The 24,412-nt window shown below is 54.0% G+C and overlaps 8 protein-coding genes across 8 annotated transcripts; 3 read left to right on the top strand and 5 right to left on the bottom strand.

Annotated features, from left to right (window-relative positions):
* Positions 1 to 753: 753 nt before the first annotated feature.
* LAESUDRAFT_735726 (glycosyltransferase family 22 protein) lies at positions 754 to 3,190 on the bottom strand (the record flags this gene model as incomplete). Its single annotated transcript, XM_040910619.1, has 8 exons — positions 754 to 1,032; positions 1,088 to 1,570; positions 1,626 to 2,087; positions 2,136 to 2,422; positions 2,474 to 2,633; positions 2,699 to 2,853; positions 2,917 to 3,023; positions 3,075 to 3,190. The coding sequence occupies 8 exons, from the start codon at positions 3,188 to 3,190 to the stop codon at positions 754 to 756; spliced, it is 2,049 nt and encodes a 682-aa protein (XP_040766269.1).
* A 213-nt stretch (positions 3,191 to 3,403) lies between these two features.
* LAESUDRAFT_723397 (uncharacterized protein) lies at positions 3,404 to 5,499 on the top strand. The gene has a single exon (XM_040908408.1). It carries the CDS (start codon positions 3,452 to 3,454, stop codon positions 5,396 to 5,398), a length of 1,947 nt encoding a protein of 648 aa, XP_040766268.1. The 5' UTR covers positions 3,404 to 3,451; the 3' UTR covers positions 5,399 to 5,499.
* Positions 5,500 to 5,723: 224 nt separating this feature from the next.
* Positions 5,724 to 8,095, bottom strand: LAESUDRAFT_811149 (uncharacterized protein). Its single transcript, XM_040914292.1, has 2 exons — positions 7,524 to 8,095; positions 5,724 to 7,473 (listed from the first exon to the last, which is right to left on the bottom strand). The coding sequence occupies exons 1-2, from the start codon at positions 7,956 to 7,958 to the stop codon at positions 5,983 to 5,985; spliced, it is 1,926 nt and encodes a 641-aa protein (XP_040766267.1). The 5' UTR covers positions 7,959 to 8,095; the 3' UTR covers positions 5,724 to 5,982.
* Positions 8,096 to 8,207: 112 nt separating this feature from the next.
* LAESUDRAFT_648466 (uncharacterized protein) lies at positions 8,208 to 12,559 on the bottom strand (the record flags this gene model as incomplete). The annotated part of the gene is made up of 10 exons (XM_040904108.1): positions 8,208 to 8,417; positions 8,474 to 8,674; positions 8,726 to 8,884; positions 8,939 to 8,989; positions 9,039 to 9,326; positions 9,380 to 10,672; positions 10,723 to 11,241; positions 11,292 to 11,567; positions 11,624 to 12,224; positions 12,414 to 12,559. 10 exons carry the CDS (start codon positions 12,557 to 12,559, stop codon positions 8,208 to 8,210), a joined length of 3,744 nt encoding a protein of 1,247 aa, XP_040766266.1.
* Positions 12,560 to 13,516: 957 nt separating this feature from the next.
* Positions 13,517 to 14,789, bottom strand: LAESUDRAFT_757252 (uncharacterized protein; the record flags this gene model as incomplete). The annotated part of the gene is made up of 3 exons (XM_040912280.1): positions 13,517 to 14,001; positions 14,064 to 14,640; positions 14,694 to 14,789. The coding sequence occupies 3 exons, from the start codon at positions 14,787 to 14,789 to the stop codon at positions 13,517 to 13,519; spliced, it is 1,158 nt and encodes a 385-aa protein (XP_040766265.1).
* A 1,964-nt stretch (positions 14,790 to 16,753) lies between these two features.
* On the top strand, positions 16,754 to 18,015 carry LAESUDRAFT_735724 (uncharacterized protein; the record flags this gene model as incomplete). Its single annotated transcript, XM_040910618.1, has 5 exons — positions 16,754 to 16,837; positions 16,896 to 16,944; positions 16,995 to 17,753; positions 17,807 to 17,923; positions 17,984 to 18,015. The coding sequence occupies 5 exons, from the start codon at positions 16,754 to 16,756 to the stop codon at positions 18,013 to 18,015; spliced, it is 1,041 nt and encodes a 346-aa protein (XP_040766264.1).
* Positions 18,016 to 18,369: 354 nt separating this feature from the next.
* Positions 18,370 to 20,493, bottom strand: LAESUDRAFT_648547 (uncharacterized protein; the record flags this gene model as incomplete). The annotated part of the gene is made up of 4 exons (XM_040904113.1): positions 18,370 to 19,911; positions 19,962 to 20,124; positions 20,182 to 20,257; positions 20,316 to 20,493. 4 exons carry the CDS (start codon positions 20,491 to 20,493, stop codon positions 18,370 to 18,372), a joined length of 1,959 nt encoding a protein of 652 aa, XP_040766263.1.
* A 275-nt stretch (positions 20,494 to 20,768) lies between these two features.
* Positions 20,769 to 22,811, top strand: LAESUDRAFT_723393 (uncharacterized protein). The gene is made up of 7 exons (XM_040908407.1): positions 20,769 to 20,868; positions 20,937 to 20,968; positions 21,023 to 21,080; positions 21,143 to 21,475; positions 21,526 to 21,567; positions 21,618 to 21,746; positions 21,797 to 22,811. The coding sequence occupies exons 1-7, from the start codon at positions 20,829 to 20,831 to the stop codon at positions 22,666 to 22,668; spliced, it is 1,506 nt and encodes a 501-aa protein (XP_040766262.1). The 5' UTR covers positions 20,769 to 20,828; the 3' UTR covers positions 22,669 to 22,811.
* The last annotated feature ends 1,601 nt before the right edge of the window (positions 22,812 to 24,412 follow it).

Raw genomic sequence — 24,412 nt, 5'->3', positions numbered from 1 at the left:
AGAGGCAAAGAGTATATGTGGGTGGGAAAAGCCGGGTACATGCTTCTCAGGCGGACAGAAGCCGCCACTTGGAAGGATACGACGCTTGAGATGCTCTCGGAGGGCTCGCCGAGCTGCAGGATTCCCCGATTTGGAGAAGACACTGCTCTGTGCGGCCACCCTCTTGCCTGATTTAGAACGCCGGCCACGGCGCGCCACCGTCAAAATTTACGGTGAATTCATGACAGCTCTCTCGCATGCACTCACCTGTCACTTGAGATTCCGCTATGTAGGCCCGCAGTGGTCGTTCGTCTGCCTGAGCGATGTGCTCTGCGTGAGGCATGCCAGCTACCGGGCATCGACCTTGCAGAAGAAGACGCCGCTCCTATCCTAGAAGAACGGTGTTGCCAGCCCACAGATGTGCGACGAGCATGTGCTGGGCGAGCTAAGCGCAGGACGTTGCAGATATTTCTGCGAACTCACCTTCCATATCAGGACGACGCATACCCTGATTTGGATGCGTGTCTCCTCGAAGCGGCCACCCGCGGACTTGTGCATTTGAGTTGCGTGGCCCTTGCACATGCACACATGCTGTGGCGAGATCTAATTCGCATTACTGCTCAGTGATGAAGTGAAGCACAAGAGCAGGCAGCGCAAGTGAGTTCATTCATCAGATTCGGGCTTTTATGCCATATTGCGAGTCGGAGCCGCACTTTATTACTACTCGAGATTACTACCTGTCTAAAGTACCATCATTCCTCGTTCCAGATCGTATCATCGTTGAGATTGCATCACCTTCTCTTCTATCCTCTTCACATTCTCCCGGTTCCTTAGCAAGCAGTAGTCGCCGTACTCGTTCGACTCTTGCCAATGAGCGCCCGGCATCCAAAGTATCCTCGTCAGCGTCGACGAGTGCCGCGCGTCCAGGAATGGGAAGCATGCAACCCGATCCCATATCAAATCATCAATAACGTAACGGGGTTCATGAACCGATTCCACCGGGTGAAGGGGGAAGTCAAGATCGACGAGGTAATCACATGAGGCGACGTCCACCTGAACCCATCCGCATCAGTCCACTCACATGATTGACAAGGAAAACTGTACGTACATAGAGTTCGGGTGCCTCTTCATTCAGGTCATTGAGTCCTGCAGGAATAGCTCTGGTACCTTGGACCCTAGCGGGCAAGCCCCATTGCCACGGCGTTTCCTTGAAATGCGTGGGCAGCATCCCATCAAACTCACTCTTGATCCAATCCACCCGCACGCCATCCGGAACAAGATAGTGTCCGGGGAAACGATACCATTCTTTGCCGATGCACAGATGCAAACCCAGCTTGTGTATCAGCGCGGGGTCAATCCGCGGCTGTTCGTCCTGCTCATCCAGAGACAACTCCTTATCCGTAGCGTACGGGAGATAGACGAGCCCAGTAGTGTTGAGAATGCGCGGGATTTCGTTCGCTTCCAGGTGATGATACACGGAGAGTGGTGCATGGTAGTACTTCCACTGCGTCATAACCCGCGAGAAGGACAGTATGCTAGCGGTGGTCAAGATCGATAATGTGAAGCGGCTGAAGAGCGCAGAGCGAGAAGCCTGGAAAGTTCCTCGCGTTAGCTTCAAGCTCGTTTAGGCTCGTAAGTACACTTACACGGTACGGCGATTGCGTCATAGCGACAAACGCAGTCTCCAGCCAACCCCTCATCAGATACACCGTTACGGCCGCATTGAAACAGATTAATGGATAGATAGGGAACATGAAGCGCTCCTCCTTGTGAGGCTGCATTGTCATGATCGCCGTCCAGAGATACACCGGTGCAAGCCTCATCACCATCAACCTGTAAGGAGAAGTCTGATCCACGTATATTGTACGCTCGCCCAGACGCTTGCGGTTGACCACATAGGTGATAGCAAGTGCAGGAATAGATGCAAATGCGAGCGGGAGGATGACATTGAAGTTAAGGATAAGATTGTGCAGGTAGAAGCTGGCCGGCTCGGTGCCGTAGAGGTTGGGTCCGTGCTTCTCGTCGGGGAACACGTTATACTTGATGATGTTCCACGGAACAATGGTGAGTTTGCCGTAGAAAACCGTGTCTAGCGCAGTCACCGGTACCTAGATGACAGGTGAGAAAAGAGAATGGGAGATAACAGTCACACGTACGAAGACCAAAGCAGCAATGGCCGTACACATGAGCATCCTCATCCATCGAGCGAAAACCCAGGATATCCGGTTCTCCGAGGTGACCTTGTCGACACCATACATGAAAAGCTCCTCCAGAACGAAGGGGATGGCCACCGCGATCGAGAAGGGCCAACCGACTATGGCGCCCGTCGCGAAAGCCAGAGTAGCGAACAGGGTGCGGCGCAAGTTTGTGTTGCTGGTCGGCTCCATCACATGGGCGAACGCGATGGCGTTCGCATACATTGCGAAGGTTGACGGAAGGAAAGCTAGAAAGATATTGTAAACACATGCACAGCCAATGATAAGGGTGGAGCTACCAGTCGATGCGGTCCACATCCCAGCGCTGAGGAGCATCATGAAGAGCATGTAACGTCCCATTCTGTAGTTGATTTTGTCTACAGCTGCCCGATACACGTACGCCTCGCTGACCGAGGACATGACAGCCAGGAGAACCCGAACCGCAAAGAAAGCCGGTCGCTATGTAGATTGTACAGATCAGTTACTCCTGAGATCTGGCACCGGTAGCACGAAGGATGAGCTACCTTCTCTGGACCAGCTAGAAAGATCGTAAATTTGGAGGGGAACAAATGCAGCAAGACGTATGCCCAGCTCCGGATGGCGTATATCGGCGATGTCTCCCAAGTCTGGAAACCATACCCTCGATCCAAATAATGCAACGGCTCCCAGAAATTGAATACTGAGTAAATGTTGTATTAGTTCAGATTTCTCAATGCACGGATAGCCTTGCGGATCGACGCACCCTCATCGCAATCCTGGATGTTTGAATACATTGCTCCAGCGACTCGGATCAGGAGGAATATCCTGAAAGCCACGGAAAAGCTCGGACACCATGGTGCCTTCTGCGACCTAGCAAGGCACATGAATAAGCACGGCTCATGACCACTGCTCTCTACCCACCTACGCAGCTGGTCCTGCAGGATGCCAGCATGTCTGTTCTTGGGCTTCGTCGGGGCCGGTGCAGGTTGCTTGGGCTTTAGGCGGGCGAAGCGGATCGTCTGGACATTGGATGACATTCTATGTGGCAATCTCTTCGACTGACGAACAGTTCATGGGCGATGGCGAGAATGAGACAAGTGCCAGGCTGTCAGCGAAGAGCAGCAAGTACAGGCGTGCCACGGACGTCGTTCGCCGGCGCCGAGGCCGAATCGGTCATGTGATCGCAGACGCGAACCGCGACGACGCGTCGCGCCACTCCGCCCTCAAACAGAACGCTGCAGGCAGTCCATACCACATTCGTTGTTTGTTTTCCATCTACATTAATTCCACTCCTAATAATGCACGCGACTGCTCATGATGCGACTGGTGCTGGCCGCCAGCCTGCAAACTGGCCAGCCCTGCAGGCTCTGGCATTCCTCTCTCCGCCCAGTCCGTCTCCTTCGCTCGATGCTGATGCCATCTTCGCTCTATCGAGCTTCGGAGAGATTCCAATACTCTTGGATAGCGGTATCTATCAAGAAGTGAACCATGTGGATAGCCAGAAAGAAGAGCCGGTGTCGGGGTTCTACCATATGGACGCCGGCAGTAAAGGAACCAGCCTCGATTGCATCAAGAGCACTCTTGATACTGCATCTAGAACACCTCTGCACGGCGTGGAATTTGACAGCAAAGAGAACAGTCGTTGCACTCCAGGGACTTCCAGCTGTGATTCACCTATGGCTCAAATATCTCCTGCGGAGCCGAACAACGGCTTTTATGAGCAAGGATTGCCGTCTGCTACTGGCGACTCCGATTTTACTGTTGACGCCTTCCTAGTACCTCCCTCCGTGTACGACAAATTTTCTGCCGCTTCTTCAGTGGGTCCAGGGCAAGACTCTCTGCCAGTGTCTCCAACTGTCTCCCCTACAGGCTCCGTCACGATATCACCCGCGGGCTCACCGATGTCAGCTTACTTCGTAATTTCTCCGTCTCCGTCTCGTATGCAGAACACCGGATTTGCAGAGAATGTTGCGCCGAATGGTGGCGCTTGTCTTGGGTTGACCCCGCATTACAGTGGCGCCTCTCGCTCGTCGTCGAGCCTGTCCAGGACGCTATTTGGTTCTGGGTCAGTGTTCTCGCCTTCTCCCTCAATCGTCACGAATAGCGCAAACTCCTCACCCGCCAAGAGCGACAGAGGCCGCCTCGGATTGAGGCGCATTTACAAGTCTCGGAGCTGCTCTCCGATGCAGTCAGGCAACATCACTTCCGGGAACTCCCTTCGTGAATCGGACGCCACCGCACCTACCTCTGAGCCTGTGACGCCTATTGGTGGTGCTTTTGACATACCTGTCGTAGCGCATCGTCGCACCGACTCTAGTTCTACGACCACGTCCGCTCGATCCGTGCGATCTGTACGGTCTCTCCGATCTATTCGCTCTTGCCATATCTCGAGTCCTCTTGCCTCCCCCTCCCCCAGCGGATGCGAAGCGCCCCCGTTGCCTGGAATCCTGGGCTGGCTTCGGGACATTCGCATCGAGCTCTGGATTGACCAGGAAGGTTCTGGTGCTGTTCGTCCGACTTTCACACTAATGGGATACACCGTCGATCGCAGCAAAGTTGAGCAAGATACCGGACTAGTCAATGCTCTTACCTTTGGTCTCGCTGACTTCAAGCCTACGACTCGACAAGTATTCACATTCCAAACAGGTGATCCTGACAGGCAGCCCGTTCTACGTACGCTGAGAGTTGCGGGCGATGACCCGAAGGACTATATATCGCAGCAGGCTGTGCTGACTGTCGATTCGAACGGTGTTTATAGTGTTCATGGTGTAGAGTTCTTCGATCTTCAACCTCATCAGGCACCGCTAGTCCTCAGATGGCAGTTCGAGTATTTCGTACACGACAACTTGGCCGAGACCCAACAGACGATCATCCCTAGCGAGATGACACTCACCCCGCTAAGGTTCTCGTGCTCCCCTGGATTGCTCCATCCAACGCATGGCAAGAAGAAAGCAAGGCTTCTAAATGTGTTTAAAAGGAGCCGCTCAGTCAAGCTCATTGCGGAGAAAATAGATGTTCCGAGACCTTCTCCAGAGGCTTCGCGAACCATGCCACTGGAGCCACATTATTCAAAGGAAGGCTCCGACCGTGCGGCGGAGCTTCTACACGCACATGCTGTGCCACACCATGCGCGACAGGGAGAAATTCATCATCAGGCAACTCACGGTCTCAAGCGGTCGCCGAAGTTGACACTTCATATCACGGCCCCTGCCAGCTCATCGGAGCTCGAGCTGGACGTTCGCTAAAACAAGGAACCGTAGCCAGCTAGATGACCGCATCTGTATCATCATGGCGATGTGGACAATCTATGAACATTCTACATTTGTACTCCAGAATTCGATATGTATATGACATATTCCATCTTCATAAGACTTCACTATGAGCTTTTCGGATTACCACGAACCACGACACCTTCCTAATCAAGGCTGGTCTGGCCACAGAGTGGAACTACACCATTACCAATATTGTGCGCCGGGACGGAGGATCGCGTGAATATTGGCAGCGATATTTATACACAACACTCGCGTCTTGAACTTCGAAAATCTTATCGAAGTCCTTCCACCAGTAGAGAGGGCACGGATTGGCATATGGATTCATTAATGCGATATTGCGTATTTAACACTCCTAAGTACTGATGAAATTGCTGGTAGCTATCCAAAGAACAATAACAGCGCGCACATACAAAACCGCACGCATGCCTGATATCACAACCCTTACTCCAAAGCGTAGCACATGATAAAGCAGACAGACACAGAACAGCATCAATAGCTTACAACTCGTCCCAATGCCTCGAATATGCGGCGCGAGGCAGGCACCAATCCTTCGCGTACTATGGAAGATAGCGAGGCGGACTGGTGTGCCAAATCGACGCATGCTCCGAAAGATGGTGGCTCGCGACCCTGTGAAGCGACAGCGACTGCTCGACGCTTGAGGGCGGAGCACCTACACCACCAGAACTTCCCGCGACATCCATGCCTGTTATTCTCACCGCGTCGGGTTCTGAATCAGCGGGGGGAGCGGATGGCTGCACGCCCACATCTTCCGTGCCATAACCGAGCTCCAGCGGCGGCGCGCTAGCGGCAGGACATTGAGTTTCTTCAAATGGAGGCGCGGAAGGGCCTGCCTCGGGCTCGACTCCGAGTACATCCTCCTCGAATGATACAGGATATTCGTAAAATGTAGGCGCCACAAGGCGGGCCTTCTCTGGTGGAGGAGGAATATACAAAATGTTATGTGGAGATGGTGGGCAAGCAGCGCCAGGATGTGGAGGCATCGGCAATAGGCTTCTCCGGCTACCGGAGGCTTGCACGTCGACGTTGGCATCGCAATCGACAACTTGCAGGCAGCGTGGCAAAGGTTCGAACTCATCGTCAAGTGGAGGCACTGACGCATAGAGCGCTGACGAATCTGGGAGCGCGTCGGCGGCCGAGGGATCTGCAGACGGTGGGGCGCTTGCAAGAGACGCCATGTGTGCAAGCACAGCCTTATCATCCGTGGCTAGATGCCCTGCGTGAGGAGATCCTTCGTATGGAAGCGGTCCATCCACAGGGCCAGCTGATGCAGATGCAGAAGAGTTAAATGGCAGTGCAGGCGGAGCATTTCGCCCGAACGATAATTCAAGGGATGACACCTGATGAGAGAGAGCCCCCCGTTCTATTGACACATCGACATCGTTTGATGGATAGGCAGGGGGAGTAGGTCGACGCGGATAAGCAGAATCTGTGAATGTTGATCGCTGTGTGGCATAGTTGGATTCCTGTAAAGAAACCCCACTACTGGCGGCCCCACTACGCGCCGAAGAGATAGATTCGGCGTGAGAGCGGCGCAACGAGCTCGACGAGTCTCTGGTTAATGATTCAGTTGATAGCCGCGGATCAGCGTCCCTGGACGCGGTTTGTTTCTTGCGCCGACGTGCCGATTGTCGCACGTTTGCCTTCCATCTCGCAGTGGCCCTGGCCCATAGCCTTTGCTGTGACCGAAATCGCTTCCACTCCCGTGTGTCATCATCCACTGCTCCATCCGCCCGCCGTGTTCTTCTCTCCGGATCCTTCAGCCGTTTTGCACGTCGCCTCCAAAACACGCAGGAAATGATGGTCACGCAGATCATAATCGCGAGGACGACAGACAACGTGATGATTACGGGAGTATATGGATCTGTATGGGATTCCTTGGTCCATCCTGATGGCAACGTATCGATGTCTTCGGACACATTGTCTGCGGCATTGGTGCCTATCACCCCTGTGGCAGTCGAAGTGACCGAGGCAGACATGGTCTCAACTATAGTGGTAGTGGCTGTTGGTGTTGCGGAGCAGATGCCATCCTGGAAAATCGTCATGACGTGCCTGGCACTTGGTCGAAAAAGTCACTTACTGAGCAGAATGTTGAGCCATACAGTGTCCAGACATCTGTTTTGCGCCATCGGCCATCAGAGTATGAGACATATTTGTCGGCAACGGAGACACTCCTAGCATACTGAGCTCTGATGGAAGAGGATGCTGCCGTCGCTGACGAAGACGCCCCCTGCGAGGATTCGTCAACGTCTCGAGCAGGCGCTGGGGAGGGGGTTGCTGCAGCGCAGCCGAATTGGGGACACAGAAAATCAGGCGGGGGTGAGCGCGTGGGAAGAGGATGACCGTCGACAGTAGAGGCAGATGCAGCGACAGTCGCGAACAGCGCAAGGAGCGACGAGGAGGGCGATGGGAGAGATGCAGGCTGGCGTCGGGGGGATGGTTGATGCTGTCGTGATACACGCGGCAGCGAACGCGGGGACGGCGCAGGGGCGGAGAACTTAGCAGGCTTGGCCATGCAGGCGTAGTGCCGCTTGGCGGATCGCACGCCGAGATGAGCGCAAGATCGTCGTCGCCGTCGTCGTCGACGATGGCAAAGCTTGGCCTGGAGGGGGAGGAAGGGAAGGAGATGATATACGCGAGGGAGGATAGCATCCAAACGGGAACAGGCTGATTGACCAACAAAATGATAATTATCCCGGTTTAGTCCTCCTATGTCACCCATAATCCGCACTGGCTCCTATTAATAGGCATACTATACATAGCGCTACGCTCCCACGGACCCCCATCCCTGCCGGCTGAGCCACCGCTGCCGCTCGTCCCCCCGGACAGCTGCCCGCCGTCGAAGGGCCGCCTCTTCCTCTGCCCCACGCCGTCGCCACACCACGTCCTCGCCCCCCGCCTCGTACAACAACTTGTGCGTGCCCGTCCGCACGACCACCCGCAGCATCCCCACCCGCGCAACCGCCTCGCCCTTCTGGGCGGCGTCCATCACGCACCTATAAATACTGGTCAATCGGGCCCGTTCCGCACACGCACCGAAATAGCTGCTACGCACCTCTTCAAAAATAGAGGCATTCCCGATGCACGTCTTGCTGGCATCCATTCGGTCGGATACTCCATTACATACGTCGCGACGTATTCCTTCCAGCGCCCCCGAGCCGTTCGCTCATGCTCCACACTGGGATCAGTAGCCCCGACCAGCTGCACCAGCAGCCGCTTCGATTGGCCGTCCTGAGAGGTACACATCAGATACTGACCACGCATTTCAAGTTAGCGACCCACCCAGTCGACCCTATAGAGGTTATCGTCTGATCCCACATGACGCTCCGCTTCCCTTCTATATCTGATAGCGTCGTGCAAGGTGAGGCTGTTCTCGCCTCGCGATCGTTGTAGCAAATACCATAATTCTTGGCATTTGTTGTCCGCCATAATGGTTTGTACCTTCGTCGAGTTGTCACCGCATAATTCAAAACCAAATACAGCCCGGGGACATACCTGTTTCACAACGGCGGTGATGATTCGATCCAGGGTGAATACATGGTAAGCCTGAGGATGACCATTAGCTGGATTCTGTCTCGTGTGCTCTAGCCCGCACCTTTGTGCCAAAAAACCACCGCATGTGCTCTTCAAAGGTCGCCTGGTCTAGCTCACTGTCGAACACCTTCTCACATGCGTCCAGCATATACAAATATAGCACGTTGGGCTCTTCTCCCGCACGAACCTCTCCGACTGCCTCTAAGGCTTGTGCAAGGATGGCCGGAGGTCCGTTTGGCTCGTCCAATCCCAGCTGCACTGCGACATTATTAGCAAGTAATGAGGCATGCTTCTCAGCCGCAAGTCGTGCTCCTATTTCCTTGCAGATCAGTAGCCGTGAATAGAGCAGCTTAGACAAGAGCGTCAATCATTCATCGGCTCAAAGCGATTGTGACGGCATACCTGCAAGAGGCGCAATAACGTGTAGAAAGTCGTGTTCGCGAAGAAGGATCGTCTCATGATGCGGGTATCACCCACGGCAATCGTCGAATCAATAACAGCTTCCCTGATCCAGATATCGTCTGTGTAGAGGTGCTCGTTATTCATGTCTAGCTCCTTGTTCAGTCTTGAACCCTTAGCCTTAGCCGTCGGCGGCTGGCCATCGCTTGGAACCGGGGATGCTGACCTCGAAAGTGCAGCCGACCTAGAGAACAAGGGTTGTGGACGGTTTCTCGGCGATCTGTCCTGGGCAGTCTTCAGTAGTCTCTTCCTCAAATCCCCTGGCGGCACGCCTACAGACTGGCCGCCGCTGGTTTGCCGTTTGCCGCTGCGATCACGGCCAGACTTTGTCGAGTCATCTGCTCCATCCCCATCCGCTAAATCGTCGCCTACCTCGTCCTCGTGTCCCGGCTGTAAGGGCCCGCAAGCGGAGTCGAAACCTTGGGGTGCGAACATGAATAACGTCGGAACGAATGAATGCAAGAAGCGCTCGATACTTCTACGTTCCGCCGGGCTGTATTGCGACATAGAATGGTCCAAGAAGGATAATATCAGCTTGAGGGAGTCTTGCAAGACGCTTGCGTCCGAGAAATTGTAGTCGAGCTGACAGCCCAAGCTGCCCTTTGCCCAGGAAAGTCCTTCTTCAGCTTCGCGGACCTTCTCCTGAGAGTCTTTGATAGACGCTATGTCCTGGACGAAGAACTTGGCAGTGATATTCTTCTTGTCGTTGGCCTTGAACATTAGTCCCTGGTGGTCAAGAGCCTTGTAGAAGTTCTTCGAATCTATTTCCCTCCAAGTCTTGTTCCACTCCCGCTGTGCGCGCCGCCATTCCTCATCCTTCTGCTTTAGCCGCTTGAGGACCACAGGAACGGCGACCGCAGGACATTCTTGAAGCGCCTTCAACACTTCAGTGGCGCCATCGCGGCCATAGATTCTTCGGATAGTGCGTTCATAGATAGCGGGGCACGAGCCTCCCAGACCGGGCTTCAGTTTGAATTGTGAGCGCTCTTCAGCAGACATCTCGTCAATGCGAGCGTCAAGCCCTTCTAACACGAGGATGGTTCGTGCGAGCCCTTCAATATGCACTTGGAACTCGTGCCTCTCTTCCTCGCTTCTGAACAGCAGATCCTCAAAGGTGTTCTTTTTATGCGCAACGAATCCGGACTCCTCTGAAGCCCATGTAGGGTTGGACACCCATTCATCATTGAGCACGGATCTTTCCAGCTCACGGCGCCCGGAGCATGCCAGTCGTACCTCCTGTCCTACTGATCAGATGACCATACTATTTGCATGAACACAGTACCCACCGACTCGGGCAAACGGCGATAGCTCGGGCCCTGTCCGTCGTCCGGAAGTCTCGGTGCAAATGGGTCCGGAGGACCTGTTCTAATGCTCCCGGGCGGACCGTATTCAATGTTCCCAAGCCTATCGTCCCAACCCATCAACTCTTTGAATTGGGTCATCAGCTCGCCTTCGCCCAGGAAAATCTCCGCTCGGTCAATGAGGGTCTTCGCGTCGATCACGTCCCTTGCAAATAAATTGAGCAGTTTCAGGAACTCCTCATACGTCCCGCCATTCTCCAAGGCTTTCTTGGCACGGTCAAAGAACATCAGCTCGTCTTGAGTTGTGTTTTGTGCGCCGTTCATATTCAGTGTGGCGGTGATTTGTGCGGGGTGAGGGACAATGCCTGCTTGAGGATGCTGCAGCACGGCTACCGCTTGATTCTGAGGGGCATAAACAAGAGGCGGAGAAGGCGGTGGGGGATATCCTGAATATCTGGGCGACTGCGGTTCAGGTTTCTGGTTAACCTTCGGTCGCTTCGCAGTCTGCAAATAAGGATGTCATTAACACGATGCAACTTTGGGAACAGAAATACACGTACTCGACCGCCGACTGTCTTCTGTGCGCCTGGAACTTCCTTTTCTGGAGCCCGTTTTCTCCTCCTGGTGGGCGTTCTGCCCTTCTCGCCAGTAGACGTTGACGCTTCTCCTTGTGACCACGCACCAGGGCCGCCTGTAGGATGTGGGAGAATACCCACCAGCCCTACAGATTGTGTAGCAGGCGCCAAGGCTTCCGGCAGGAAATCTCGGAATTCCTCCATGAGATCGGGCGCGTTCTTGAACAACATTTGCACCTGAGCATAGACTTGTGACTTAGGAGCGGATAGGTCAGCTGCAACTGTGTGCAATGGTATCGTAAGTGACGTACGTCCTCCAAATGCTTGTGCTCCTTCTGGTACGCGTGCAGGATCTCCAAAAACTGCTTGTATGTCTCTGGGTCGGCCTCGAAGCGCACCTTAATCTTATTCAAAAACTGTATAGCATGGTTGAATTCTCCAGTGGGAATGCCTTCAGATGTCCGATTAGCCAGGTTGCCGAGGAAGGACGCCGCAGCGGTCGTCTGCGATCCTGCCATGGGAGACGGAAACATTACCGACGAGGTGTAGTTATAGTCAGCAGCGAGGGCATGCATTCTGGACGGTGTAGCAGGACGAGAGCCGTTGCCAATACCGACCGGCAGCACCGGTGGCGGAGGCAGGGCCAATGGTGGCTGCTGAAGGAAGGATGGAACCGCGCTCGATCCCGGCGCAAGTGAATCACGAGGAATCCGCACAGGTGCACCATATGCAGAGATATTCTGCGTCATTATCCCCATTGGAGTCGTTACTGTGATGGTATCCATATTGCGTGGATCAGTCGAGAGCTCAATGCGATATCCCGGAGGCAGGAACGTGTTGAAACCTTGGATGAGATACGGGTTGCCATGGAATAGCATGGAGACACGTTCAATAACCCCTGGGGTGTCGATCCTATCATGGTATTAGAACAGACGGGAAGAACAATACGCACAGACCACGGAGAAAAAGACAGCAAATATAGCAAAAACCATGAGGGAATCGGTTCGCGACGTCGCACACTTAACGCCAGGAATGCACTCGCAGGGCCACAGCACACATAGCCTGTATGTCCGCCAGCACAAACAAAAAGGCAACACTCACACCTGACTCTTGAAATCCTTCATGATATCCAAGAAGTGGTTGTACACGTCAGGCTTGTCCTGGAACTGCATCTTGACCGCATCGAGATAACTCAGCGCATCCGTCACATTCAGTGGCCTGTTAGAATCCGGCGAGCGCGGACCCATCGCAGACCCAAGAATCTCCGCGCTCTCACCCTCCGTGGCTGGCCCGACCTGCGGTGTCATAGGCCTCGGTGTTCTCATAGAATTCCTTGGAGAAGCCGTGCGCGATGCATAGTGAAGTGGCCGCATCGTGTCGGTCGGCAACGGACCTGGCATAGGTGAGGCAATGGAGGATGAGTGCAGCCGAGCGGACTGGGCTGGTTGTTGGCGCGTCTGTGGTGGCGGTGGAGGTGGATGGGGACTGCTGGCAGGTGAGCGCTGGATCAGGGCTGCAGATGGCGGAACTGCGAGGCCATGTGGAGGGTCGAGAGCATCCATGCGAGCAGAGCCGGTTCGTGGGCGAAGCAGCGAGAAGTGTGCTCAGCGCGAAGCAGATCGGTCTCCTTCATGCACCAGCGGCAATTAAGCACATTGGTGGCCCATCTTATCTTATCTCTCAACTAGCGCTCAAGCGTGGCTGAGCAGATCGCAGTTGCGATGACACTCAGAAGTCACTGGAATAAAGAGTGGATATACATTTTTATACGACTGGAAAGGAGCGTGGATAATGACAACGACAGGCATGCATCTAGGGCGCCGAAATATGTAGAAGTACAATCAACGATGTAATAAGTTATTCCAAGTTAACTTCCAAGAAGGAGAATCTAAGGAGTGAGGGGAAGGCGGGGGCGGGGGAACTCGCGGAAATGCCAAGCGTACAGTCGTCGTAGCCATACAAAACACAGGCAACACAACCACGCCTGCCGTCGCATGCTCGCCGTCATACAGCAACCGACGATCGACGATGAAAACGAGCATGCCATGACGCCCTCCTGGAATTCGACGGACTTGACGGTCCGGAGTTCACAGAGGCTCGTGTCAATGCCTCGGTATCGGGGCCGTCAAGTGTTGCCTTGCAAGGACGAGAAGAGGTGCAGGTCGACCTTAAGGGACTACAGATTTAAGTACTGTCATCAGAGTTCAGATCCCATATAAATAGACCCACGTCATCTTTGGCTTTTTCATCGGGGTCGAGTCGAGTGGTGGAGAGCGTGGAGTATGAGCATGAGCGAGCGGAAAGTGCAGCGACCACCTCCGCATCGTTTTTCCCAAGGAGTGATCACGGCTGTGCTCATTTGTTTGCCTCCGTGACGAGCGAGGTTTAGTGCCTATCCGCTGTTCCTGTGAGACCCGCGGTTGCTCTAGATTGCATAATCGAGTCGAGTCGATGACATGTACGCTGGTCTCTTCCCGCGCCTCGTCTTTCAGCATTGCGATCTTATGAACGGAAGTCGCAGCGTGGCCCCTGCTAGTTTTCACTTCGCAAATATAATTGGCTGCAGCGGGAGATGCCGGGGAAGGAAAGTTGTACGGTGCCTTGTATGGATCTGTCCTCGGCACCGGGGGACTATGTCTCTTCAATGACATGTTGCGAGGACGGATCAACAGCTCCCTCATATGCTTTACTACGGGATGCAGATCAACCAATCTTTCTCTCGTTGCAATACTAATGAATCAGATAACTCACGACTACTGCTCGGTACACTCGCCATTTTGACTATCTTGGGTTTCCCTGATGCAACGGCGTAGTGTCGCTCGTTGGTAGTGGTCTCCTCCAGCACAGAGCGCACGTGAACAAATGACGGCCGCCTGCCACGCACAATCGTATCCTCTGGAGAATGTGTATGAGACTTATGGAAAACTCTTGCCCGCTTGTCGCCCTCTGCAAGCCAATTGTCGTGTACTTCTGCGGCATTTTCGGCCAAAGAGGAGTACTCAAAAGAGCGAGCATGGCATAATGGACGAGTTGCAGACGCTTCCACCTTAATCGCAGCGATCGCCTCGCCGAACGAACGTATTATCGGTGAATCGGTGAATCGCACACGGTTGCTCGCCGCAGCTAGTGATGGAGCGGTATGTGGAGCGGTACCGGCAGATATCGACAAGGAACGTCGAATATACACCTCCTGCTGCCTTGAGATCGTTGAATGGCGTCGCTGACTCTGTCGGACCAGCCGCATCTCTTCAACTAGCAGAATGTCGCGAGTTTTAGACGGGGTCCGAGCTACGCGAGGAAAGATCTGGCCTAACGCCGCCATTACGCTCTAAAGACAAAGTTACGACAAGGGTGATACAGACAGAACCACCAACGGCGTACAATCAGATAGCCCACGAGCGCGAGCACGACCCCGGCAGACACTGGCACAGCATACTTGAACCCTAGCCGCACCATTTCCATCCGCACGATCTCCATCCGCACGATCTTGCGCTGCCAAGGCTAGGATCTGGAGACTGCTCTCGACGAGTGGGAGGATGGTGGAAGAGATACCAAACGATATGCTTGCTGCCGGTCAAAAGCGAATCATACGAGCGAAGGCATCACACTGGGTGCGAGGTGATTCAGGATCAAGAGAAGTGGGGTAGGATGATGCCAGCGAGAGCTCAGAAGCGACAAGCTTTAGGCTGTGAGAGAGATGAGGCGGTGAGAGCACAGCAGAAGCCAGCATCATCATCCGCGCCTGCGTGGAAGAAACGGGTGTCGACATCGCTCCTTTGAGCAGCACTAGTACCCATGCGCGTTATGGATGCCGTACTGGAACGTATGCTCCCCACTGGCAAGAACCGACCGGCCACAGAGAGGTCTCGCGGCAACTCCACTGTTGTTGTCACCATCAGCCACATCTTGCCGTAGAACTCCGACAATGGCTCGCGTCGGCATCCGCGGCAATCTCCTTTATTCGGCCGGTGCCACTGATGGGACGATCGGACTTTGAAAATCGCGATTGCCCTTCCGAGTGGCTAATGCGCTGTCACGCCCGGTCAATCACAGCCTGCATAGATTTATTTTTCCACGGGAAACCTAATGCAAAAATGGTGAAAATATCTTATGTCTGGACATGGAAATAGTTTGGAAATTGGGCGGAGACAATTAAATCATGTTATGATTGTTTTACCGAAACGTATCAGCAATAGTGAAACTATTTCCCAAAGGAAGATATTTCAGTCCAAGAATATGTGATACCGATATGTTTTGGTGAAGCAATTGTAACATAATTCAGCTGTCTCCGCCCAATTTCCAAACGATTTCCATATCCAGACTTAAAATATTTTCACCATTTTTTCATCAGGTTTCCCGTGGAAAAATAAATCTGTGCAGGCTGTGAATGTTGTCTTAATCTAAAGCATGCCGGCCCACAAACAAAGCTAGAGTTTTCATTATGTGAATGGAACCTATGTAAAAAATTTTCATCACATAAAGCGGAGGATACGGTCAATAGCATCGGTGTAGATCTAAGGATCCGTAGTTTTTATAGCCACTTTTGAGAATGTGGCCACTACGATTTACACTAGAATCTCCGCAAATCCCGACAAGAGAAAATGTAGCTCGTTCGAAGCCCTCGCCGATGCTCACGCTAGGGAGAGAAGCCGCCGCCTGATGCTATCGCCCCGTGGGAAAGTGGACTTCGACACTCAGATTTAGTGCTCCCAAATGAGTATTTTCCCACCCGTCCTACTTACCGAAATTCCTCCGAGGCGCCGTGTGGGGGGGGGGGGTCTTCCGACCGTCGCGCTCTATGTTGACGGAGCGCGCCCAGAGAGACGTTGAGGCCGGGAGTAGACTGCCATCGACGAGACGGGCCAATATACTTGACGCATCTGATACATGATGCATCGATAACGATTGGTGTATATAACTCGTCTCAAGTGTCTCTTCTAACAATCGCAAGCCGCTCAACGCATTGATATGCAATCATTGGGCTGATCTTGCAGTTGAACTGCTCCGCGTGTCTACAACGCTCTTGATGAACGAGACTAAATGTAACACCCGATTACAGTTGAAGGAACGAGGCCGCGGACATGGCTCTCGTCCCTCTCTCGTCTATAGCTTGGAGATGTCGTCCGCTGCGGCGACATGGCGCACCGTGTCTGACCTAAGTTCATCTGTGTGCAGGGAAGGCCGGCATTGCCTGGACGATGGTGGTCACTCGAGACGCGCGGTGTGGGAACTGAACGTGTCGCCACTTGCGGCATTGCTTCCAAGCTCAGCTCGCAGCACTCCGTCATTCGGTCCATTCTTCACTCGAGGCCCCCTCCTCCCCGCTGCAACCCGGTTAGCAGTGCGGTCGACCTGTTGCTGCTGGCCGCCTCGGTTATCCTGAACACCCACATCATCTCATTCACGTGAACTGTCTACACGACCATTGCTTGCGCCCAAAAATGCCGCCGCGTGGAAGCGAGGGTTACGACTTCACGCCAATACTTACCCACTACCTCTTCCTATTCACTTTCATACTCGCCGTGGTGAGTCTAGCAGGCTGTTGAGATGTTTGCGCAACTGATCAGATTGCGATGAATGTAGGTAGGATGGTTCTTGGCGTTCATCTCACAAGCCATAGCAACTGCTGACTGTGAGTTCAGCGCAAGTTTTGACGTTCTTGCAGGCTGAAGGACATCGCAGTCGGCCACGATGCCGTCGGTGTGCTATGGTTTGCGATTTTCCTACAACTGTTCCTCATCATCGGTGTGCTGCACACACTGGCGACCGACTCGATCGGCATGCACCGCTTCCAAATATCAGTCTTCGGCGCAGTTGCCATCGTCTTCTCAGTCTTCGGTGTGAACCAGGGCATCTTCTCTGGACACGCGTCTCTGGACTCCATGGCGGCCGGATGGCTCATCCTTGCCGTCGTCGACATCCTCTGGATTCTCTACTTTACCTCCGAAGAGGACTCGCTCCTGCTCCACCTCTTTAATTCCCTTGGCACCGGCGGCCTCACTCCACCCTCGAGACGCCGCAGGGCGGCACGTGCTGCATCGATGCATGCTATGGGCACAGGCAACGGCTACCAGGCCGGATTTACTGGCCCTGTAGGCGTGACAGCGTATGACACCAAGATGGCAAGCAGTCTCGCTGGCCCGCTTGGAAGTGGAAACAGCTACAACGCGGGCAGCATGGAGGGTCCTCAGAGGAGTATTGCCGGCACAGGCAGTATTAACAATGGACCTATTGGTGGAGGTGGTGATGGTGGTGGTCGACCAGGCTCAGTAGGCGGAGGCGACAACAACCTCTCTCCAAGCTCGCCCTTGATGACCGGTGGCGGTGCTTCGCTTAGCCCCGGAGGCACGATGAACCAGCCCGCGAGCCCGGGCGCGAACCCGCGCGAGACAGCCTATAATGGTGAAAGCCAGGTATACAGAGCGAAGGCAATGTACCCATGTGAGTTAGATCGTTTCCTCCTTCAATTACTCGTTATATTGAGAGCCTCGCAGACACTGCATCTCCTGATGATCCAAATGAGATATCGTTCTCGAAAGGCGAGACTATGGACATCCTTGATAAACAGGGCAAGTGGTGGCAGGCGAGGAAAGATGATGGCACTATAGGAAGTGAGTAGTGTTCATCTCGTGGGATCTCCGGTGGATTGACTTGGTTCTTCTCAACTACAGTTGCGCCATCAAACTACCTGCAAATCATTTGATGATTGAGCTTTTCTTTCGTTTCTTTATGAACGGTCACGACATGCTATCCGTGCGCTCACCACGTGTATACCGTCCTCTCTCGCTCGTTGTGTTCTTGTTATATGTGCTCTTGCATGGATGATGCACAATATTCCCTTGATGTTATCTACATAATCATTGTCTATATCGTTCCTCTCCCATTGTCTGCCTGTATTCAATCTCGGGAACTAGTGGTCTCGATTTGTAGAATACACTCGGGGAGGCTCCTCCGCCAATTCCATGTACTGACTTAGATGACTGTTGCTACACGATTTCCTGATTGCATGCAGTAAAGACACGATGATGGTAAGATCTTGTCCTGTAACCGTGGTGTATCATCGTCTCCTCCCTCCGCCGCTTCCTAACACCATCATCCTCGCGTTCCTCTTCTTGCCTCCAGTCCTGTTGCCCCTCTGCTCCAGTTCGTGGAATGCGGCGTCAACATCCCACTCGTCCTCTTCCCTCTCTATCTCCCTCTCTCGGCGCAATGGAGGCCGCTGCGTCATCGGATGACCTTGTGCAGCTTGTGCCGCGGAAGCGAAGCTCCTGGCACCCCATGCGCCTGCAAGCTGCTGCTGTGGTTGATGTTCTGCCAAAGACTCAGAGGGCTCATCGATGTCCGCAGGCGATGATGGCCTCTGCACAAGCAAGGGCGAAGGTACAGTATGTCCCATTTGGCTCCAGACCTGCGTAAACTTCTCTCTCTCATGCTCCTCTGCACGAGCGCGAGCTCTATCGTCCTTCCTGTTCTTCTCCTTGCGCCTCGCACGGCGCATTTTGAGAAGGCCTTCGAAGTTCTTCAGACCCTCTCTGCCAACGACCCCCTCGAGATCAGCCTCCACAAATACCACGTCGGCGCCCTCCGGAAAGTGCGCGAGGTATTTGCAGCGCTTTCGCAAGTCGTCGTTCACGGTACTCTCCGCATACGACTCTACACGCACAGTTATGGTATCCGGAAATGCTGCATAGCTGTTGAAATGCGAGAAGAGAATCCGGATGTCGAGCGGGTGCAAGAAGATCGGCATGCCTGTCGCAGCCTGATAGTAGTAGTATGTGGATGTGGATGGAGGAGGAGGATTGAGATTGCGACGTTGTCTAGGGTTGCGCTGTGATGTGGACGATGGTGTACAGGGAGACGGAGGCGTCGGAGCAGGAGACGGCTGCGGAATGAAGGAAGGGGTGTGAGACCCACTTCGCGTAGCCAAGAAGTCTTGAGGAATCTCTTCTGCAGGGATCAGGCGAGACTGCTCTTCATTCCTTCGTCTGGTATGGAGAATAGAGCGATCGGAGATCTGCCGCTGGGCATGAAGAGCGTTGTCCACCGCCTCCTGCAGTTGAGGGGTCTCCAAGGCAGCCGCTTTGGCCAGCTGCTCTCGCAGTTTGGCGTCAGCTGCATCTACAAAGCTCACACTGAGGTCATCGCCCATGCTGGCCAGCACCCGCCGCTCCGTGGCCAGGTCATCAAGGTCCCTTGTGAGATCCGTAATCAAATACGCAGGAGTGGCAAGCATGAACTTCGAATAGGCAAAGACGTCGGGCAGGAAGTGAAAGGGAGCCTGATGCGGAGGCAACAAGTCAGATGGCCAGGTTTTCGAGCGAGGCAACGCGAGCGTCGTAATCTGAGGTCGTTGAATGAGTCGCATCTGCAGAGCAGAGCCTGCGTGAGGTGTAGCAACTAGTCCATCATCGAGCGAGGCGGACGAGGACGAGGCTTCCGCAGGGACCTCCTCGGCATCGTCAGGCAAGGGGACTACGTCAAACCATTTGACGCTCTTGAGTTGTCTCTCGTTGACCGAATCGAAGCAGATCGGGCATCGCGCCCACTTGTTATTATCCATGGTATTAAGATAGTGCAGGATACATGGAAAGCAGAATACCTGAACAGCAGTTCAAAAAAGGGAAGAAGACTCAAGGGATAATGACTTACATGACCACACTTGGTCATCCTAGGCGCAGTAGGAGGGGACAGACAGATCGGGCACGTCATAACACCTTCATCTTGAAGAAGTTGCTCTTCTGAACCTGCAGCAGAGGCTATAGCAGAAACGCGGGGTACAATGACCTGGAGAATGTCGTCCCACTGGAAGAAGCTGGGTGAAGAATATCAGCTCAACAGAAGGCTCGATATTAAGGAAATTAAAGCTTACATGTCCGGATCAGCAAAATGTACAGTATAGTCGCCGCTGGGATTCATAACAAACCGATACTGAGCGTTAACAAACCCTGGATGGACGAACATGGTCGATATCTATGGCTGTCAAGCAAACGCGGTAGCACTCACTCTCCTTGTTCCAAACAGCCGGGTGAACGCTTGACCTCCTACCCCTCCGCGGCAAGCTCTGGTGAGACTGCCTCGGAGGTAGGGTGAAGTTGAGCAGATGGTTGAGAGACTGAGCAGAAGCCATCTTGGACGAGCGCTTGGCCGGTTGAGGAGTTCCGGTAACACTTTGGATGGACATGATAGAGAACAGGATGAGACGATGAAGTCCTCGCTGTCTGCGTTGCCGTAGTCGTTGTATGATTCAGTGGGAAAAGGGGGTGGAGACAACCGTGAAGCCTCCCGAACGAGGGAAGCTACCACTTGGTGGTGGTGGTGGAAGGGCGCGATTGCACCGTTCGATGACTCAAAGACCCGAACGCACGTGCGGCGCTCCCGCTCCGTCGCGAGTGGCCACTTGCATCGCTTGACTTGACCTTCATCGTTCTGCAAGGGTGCTCTAGCTTTTTTTGACTTGTCATACACCGCACGCTGCATTCCTAGGTTGAAAATCCCCGTTCAGCAATCAGACGAGCCATGGCTAAGGGCAAGAATCTGAATCCAGCGGAAGCATTCCGTAAGTCCAGATTACTTTCGACTCTTCCCAAGGCTATATGGCCCTTGACTAACGATATACGTCTATAGGGAAAGCACAGCGGAAGAAAGAGCTAAAGAAGGCAAATGATTTCACTGATCCAGTGCGACACATCTCATCAATTGACTTGCAGTAGAACAAAACTGAAAGAGCAAAAGTCCGGGATTTTGCATTGGTCAAGAAGGACACTCAAGGTAAGACTGCTCGACTTCATAGTTTGCGTCAACGCAGACTCATGACTCTTGATTGCTGCTAGAACTTGAGAGAGAGATTGCTACGCTTGAGAGCAAATCAGATGCTACATCAGCAGACAAAGCTCGTCTTGCTGAACTCAAGTCTCAGCTGGAGAATATCAATAAGAAAAAGGAAGAATATGTTGCAGAACATCCAGAACATCGCAAACTGGTCTTCAGGGGACGCAAACAGCAGAACGAGAAAACGGATAGGGAGCCTGAGGATGTATCGAAGAAGTCAAGAAACTTGTTCAACAAGCATGGCCTGCCTAGACATCCTGAAAGGAGTATTTATTACGATCCCGTAATGAACCCATACGGAGTCGCGCCCCCTGGAATGCCATATGCAGAGCGACGTGAGTCATTTTGTCCACATGTACCGGTGGTTCACTTAAGCAATGATCAGCGCTGCGACCGGACGAGATTACTAGTGAGGATGAGGAGTCAGGTGCGTTCGTGCAGCGGATGGGTTGTAACCCTTCTTACCAGGAGTGGCAGACGAGGAAGACAATGACATCGTAATGCCGGAAGGACCCCCGCCAGGATCAGAAGAGGTGGATAGCGATGATGACATACCCATGCCAGAAGGCTCTCCTCCACCGGAAGATGGTTCTCTTCCTCCTCCAGGTTAGTGGTTGATTGCATTCAGCTGGAATCCATATTAATCAAGATTGTAGAAGCCCCATCTGCCCCACCTTTGCCACCAACTCCTCAAACGTCCGGCTATGGAGCTCCTCCTCCGCTTCCCTACATGCCTTCATCTGGTCCTATTCCGCTATCTCCGATGGACTTCTACAGTCCTGTGCCCCCGCCCCCCGCTGGTTCTCCTCCTCTTCTATTCCCAATGGGTTTCCCTATGCCTGCCACCCTACCCGTCCCTCTAGGAGTACCATTACCTCCTCCGCCACCACCTCCTGGCTTTCCTGCCTCAGGCATCCCGCCACCTCCTATGGGCTTTCCACCGATGTTCCAAGGACCTACTGGGTTCCCACAACCTCCGTTACCCCCGCCGCCACCTGGATTCTTCCCTCGTCGATCGCAATCTGCTTCAGCGATGCAAGATCCGCTTTCATCGATCCCGCACCAGACATATCAGGCCCATCGAGCATCGAGAATGGCTGGATCGCCGCCTCCAAATCGGCCACCGATCTCGGGCGGTGTTGTTCTTTCCGCCTCAATGAAGGCAACTGCCACGGCAGCAACAGTCGAGGCAGCTCCGCAGTTGCGCGACTTTAAGAAGGAGAGCACAGCATTCGTACCGACAGTATTGAAGCGTAAAAAGGCAGGAGCGGCTGGCGCAACGTCTAAGGTCAATGTCAATGCCGCGCCGTCACTAGGCTCAAAGGAAGGTTCTGCCGAACCAGAGCCTGTCGCATTTGCTGCCAGGCCAGATCTTCTGAGCACTTTGAAGGGCCAGTTTGGTTCCGCGGCGCCTCCGCCACCGAAAGAGGGGAAGAACGCAGAAACTGCTGGTCAGAAGCCGAAGCCAAAGGATGACTATGAGAAATTCCTCGAGGAGATGGGAGACGTTCTGGTTCCTGAGTCATGAGCAATAGCTGCGTTGGGTGAGTGGTTCTGATCTCGTTAGCACTCTTTGTAGCTTGATTCGTACAGAACATTCAATAGTTGATTGCTTCTGAGTGAGTCGGCGTGTAACAGCACTTGTGGTTGACGTTGAACCAGTCCATCGCGCATTCTTTGCTGCTTTGACCGCCTCCCTCCATATATGCGTTGATGAAGTTCCGGACTCTCCGTCTGCTGGAAGAATGACAGGGCAAGCTATGCTCCTATGATAAAGTACAGCGCAGCAGTAATCTCAAACGGTACAATTTGCTGAGGATGCCGTCGTCTCAGATGGACTATTACAGAAAGACGGGCATCATGCATCAAGTTCCAAGTGATTCAGCTTTGTTATTGCGGGCAGAAGAAGGCACCCGCTCTGCGCCGTTAGAAGAGGTCACTATGATTTGTTGAGTGTTTGTTGCGTATTGTAACACATGGATCTTGAACCGCAACCACCATCTGCTTCGACAAGCGCCCGGGCTCCGTCCCCTGCGTCGTCCTCCTCCTATGAAGACCCCTCCTCTCACCTCCCCAACTTCACCCTGGCTATCCGTCAGGCTCTCCGGCCGTGGCAAAATCAGGGACCATCTGATGCCTTGCGTGACCTGGACTCTGTCGTCGATGCTTTTTATGCGGTACAGCAGACCATGGTCATGGCTCTCATTAAGGCAAATGGGACAGCCGTGAAACTGGGCAACCCCCTCATGAAGAAACGCATGGCCACTGCGGTCGCCATCGCCAAATCCACTATCAAGCCTCCTGCACCTCCTGCACCCACCTCTTCGACCCCTGGACCTGACCTCACAGCGGCCCTCCAGGACCTTCGCTCCGCCCTCGACGCCAGGCTTGATGCCTTGGAGACTCGAATGGTGACTGCGACCCCCCCGTCGCAGGCGATGGCCCCCCCTCCTCCCCAACATCAGGTACGTGGCACTCCGAAGAAGCGCTCGTATGCGGCTGCAGCCGCTAAACCTCGTTCGGCTCCTCCCGTGACGACTCCGAACCCGCCCGCTACCTCGAAGGCTCCTAAGCCCAAGCAGGTTGCAGAGCCCTTGCGGTACGTGGTTCGATTTACTGGCTCCGCGCCGGTCCACTTGCTTCAGACTCCCCCTGCCCAACTGGTCAGTGATGTGAACGCAGCACTGGCTGCGATTCCAACTGCTGGAGGAATGGCTGCGCTTGCGGTCTATCCGAGCTCCTCTGGCAACATCGTCCTGGCCTTCCCTCCTGCCACCTCCTACCGCTGCGTTGACGAACATCTCCCGACCCTTCGTGCTGCCCTCAAGCTCGACCCGGATCACCATGTCTCCAGGGACGTCAAGTGGTCTCGGATTCTCATCGGCAATGTCAGCACCCGGGCAGCCCCTGGCGGCGCTGTCCACTCGACGTCGACCCTGTTGACCGAGCTCGTCAAGAATCCTGCGCTTGCGCGCCTTCGCCTCACCCAACCTCCGCGATGGGCACGTCGACCTGAGCAAATCGACGGTGCTCGCTCGTCCGTCGTCCTCGGATTCGAAGACCCGGATGGCTCCATCCTCACCGCCCTCCTTCAGACCCCCCTATTCGCTTTCGGTACTCCCATCACCTCGTACACTGTCGGAGGCGCAGCTTATCACGCCAGCGTGACGTGGTGATGGGAGTACCGAAAGCGAATAGGGGGGTCTGAAGGAGGGCGGTGAGGATGGAGCCATCCGGGTCTTCGAATCCGAGGACGACGGACGAGCGAGCAC

This window comes from Laetiporus sulphureus (genome assembly GCF_001632365.1).
Source record: "Laetiporus sulphureus 93-53 unplaced genomic scaffold LAESUscaffold_10, whole genome shotgun sequence".
NCBI classification, from domain to species: Eukaryota; Fungi; Basidiomycota; class Agaricomycetes; order Polyporales; family Laetiporaceae; genus Laetiporus; species Laetiporus sulphureus.
Note: the sequence above shows the minus strand (reverse complement) of the source record. Positions and strands in the feature narration are given on the sequence as shown.

Excerpts from the sequence above, each read along its gene's own strand:
- LAESUDRAFT_723397 (XM_040908408.1), top strand. The coding sequence starts at position 3,452 with ATGCACGCGACTGCTCATGATGCGACTGGTGCTGGCCGCCAGCCTGCA.
- LAESUDRAFT_811149 (XM_040914292.1), bottom strand. The coding sequence starts at position 7,958 with ATGGCCAAGCCTGCTAAGTTCTCCGCCCCTGCGCCGTCCCCGCGTTCG. Across the intron at positions 7,474-7,523 it reads ATGGCTCAACATTCTGCTCA|GATGGCATCTGCTCCGCAAC; the intron begins GTAAGTGACTTT and ends ACGATTTTCCAG.
- LAESUDRAFT_723393 (XM_040908407.1), top strand. The coding sequence starts at position 20,829 with ATGGCTAAGGGCAAGAATCTGAATCCAGCGGAAGCATTCC. Across the intron at positions 20,969-21,022 it reads GGAAGAAAGAGCTAAAGAAG|AACAAAACTGAAAGAGCAAA; the intron begins GCAAATGATTTC and ends GACTTGCAGTAG. Across the intron at positions 21,747-21,796 it reads TGGTTCTCTTCCTCCTCCAG|AAGCCCCATCTGCCCCACCT; the intron begins GTTAGTGGTTGA and ends TCAAGATTGTAG.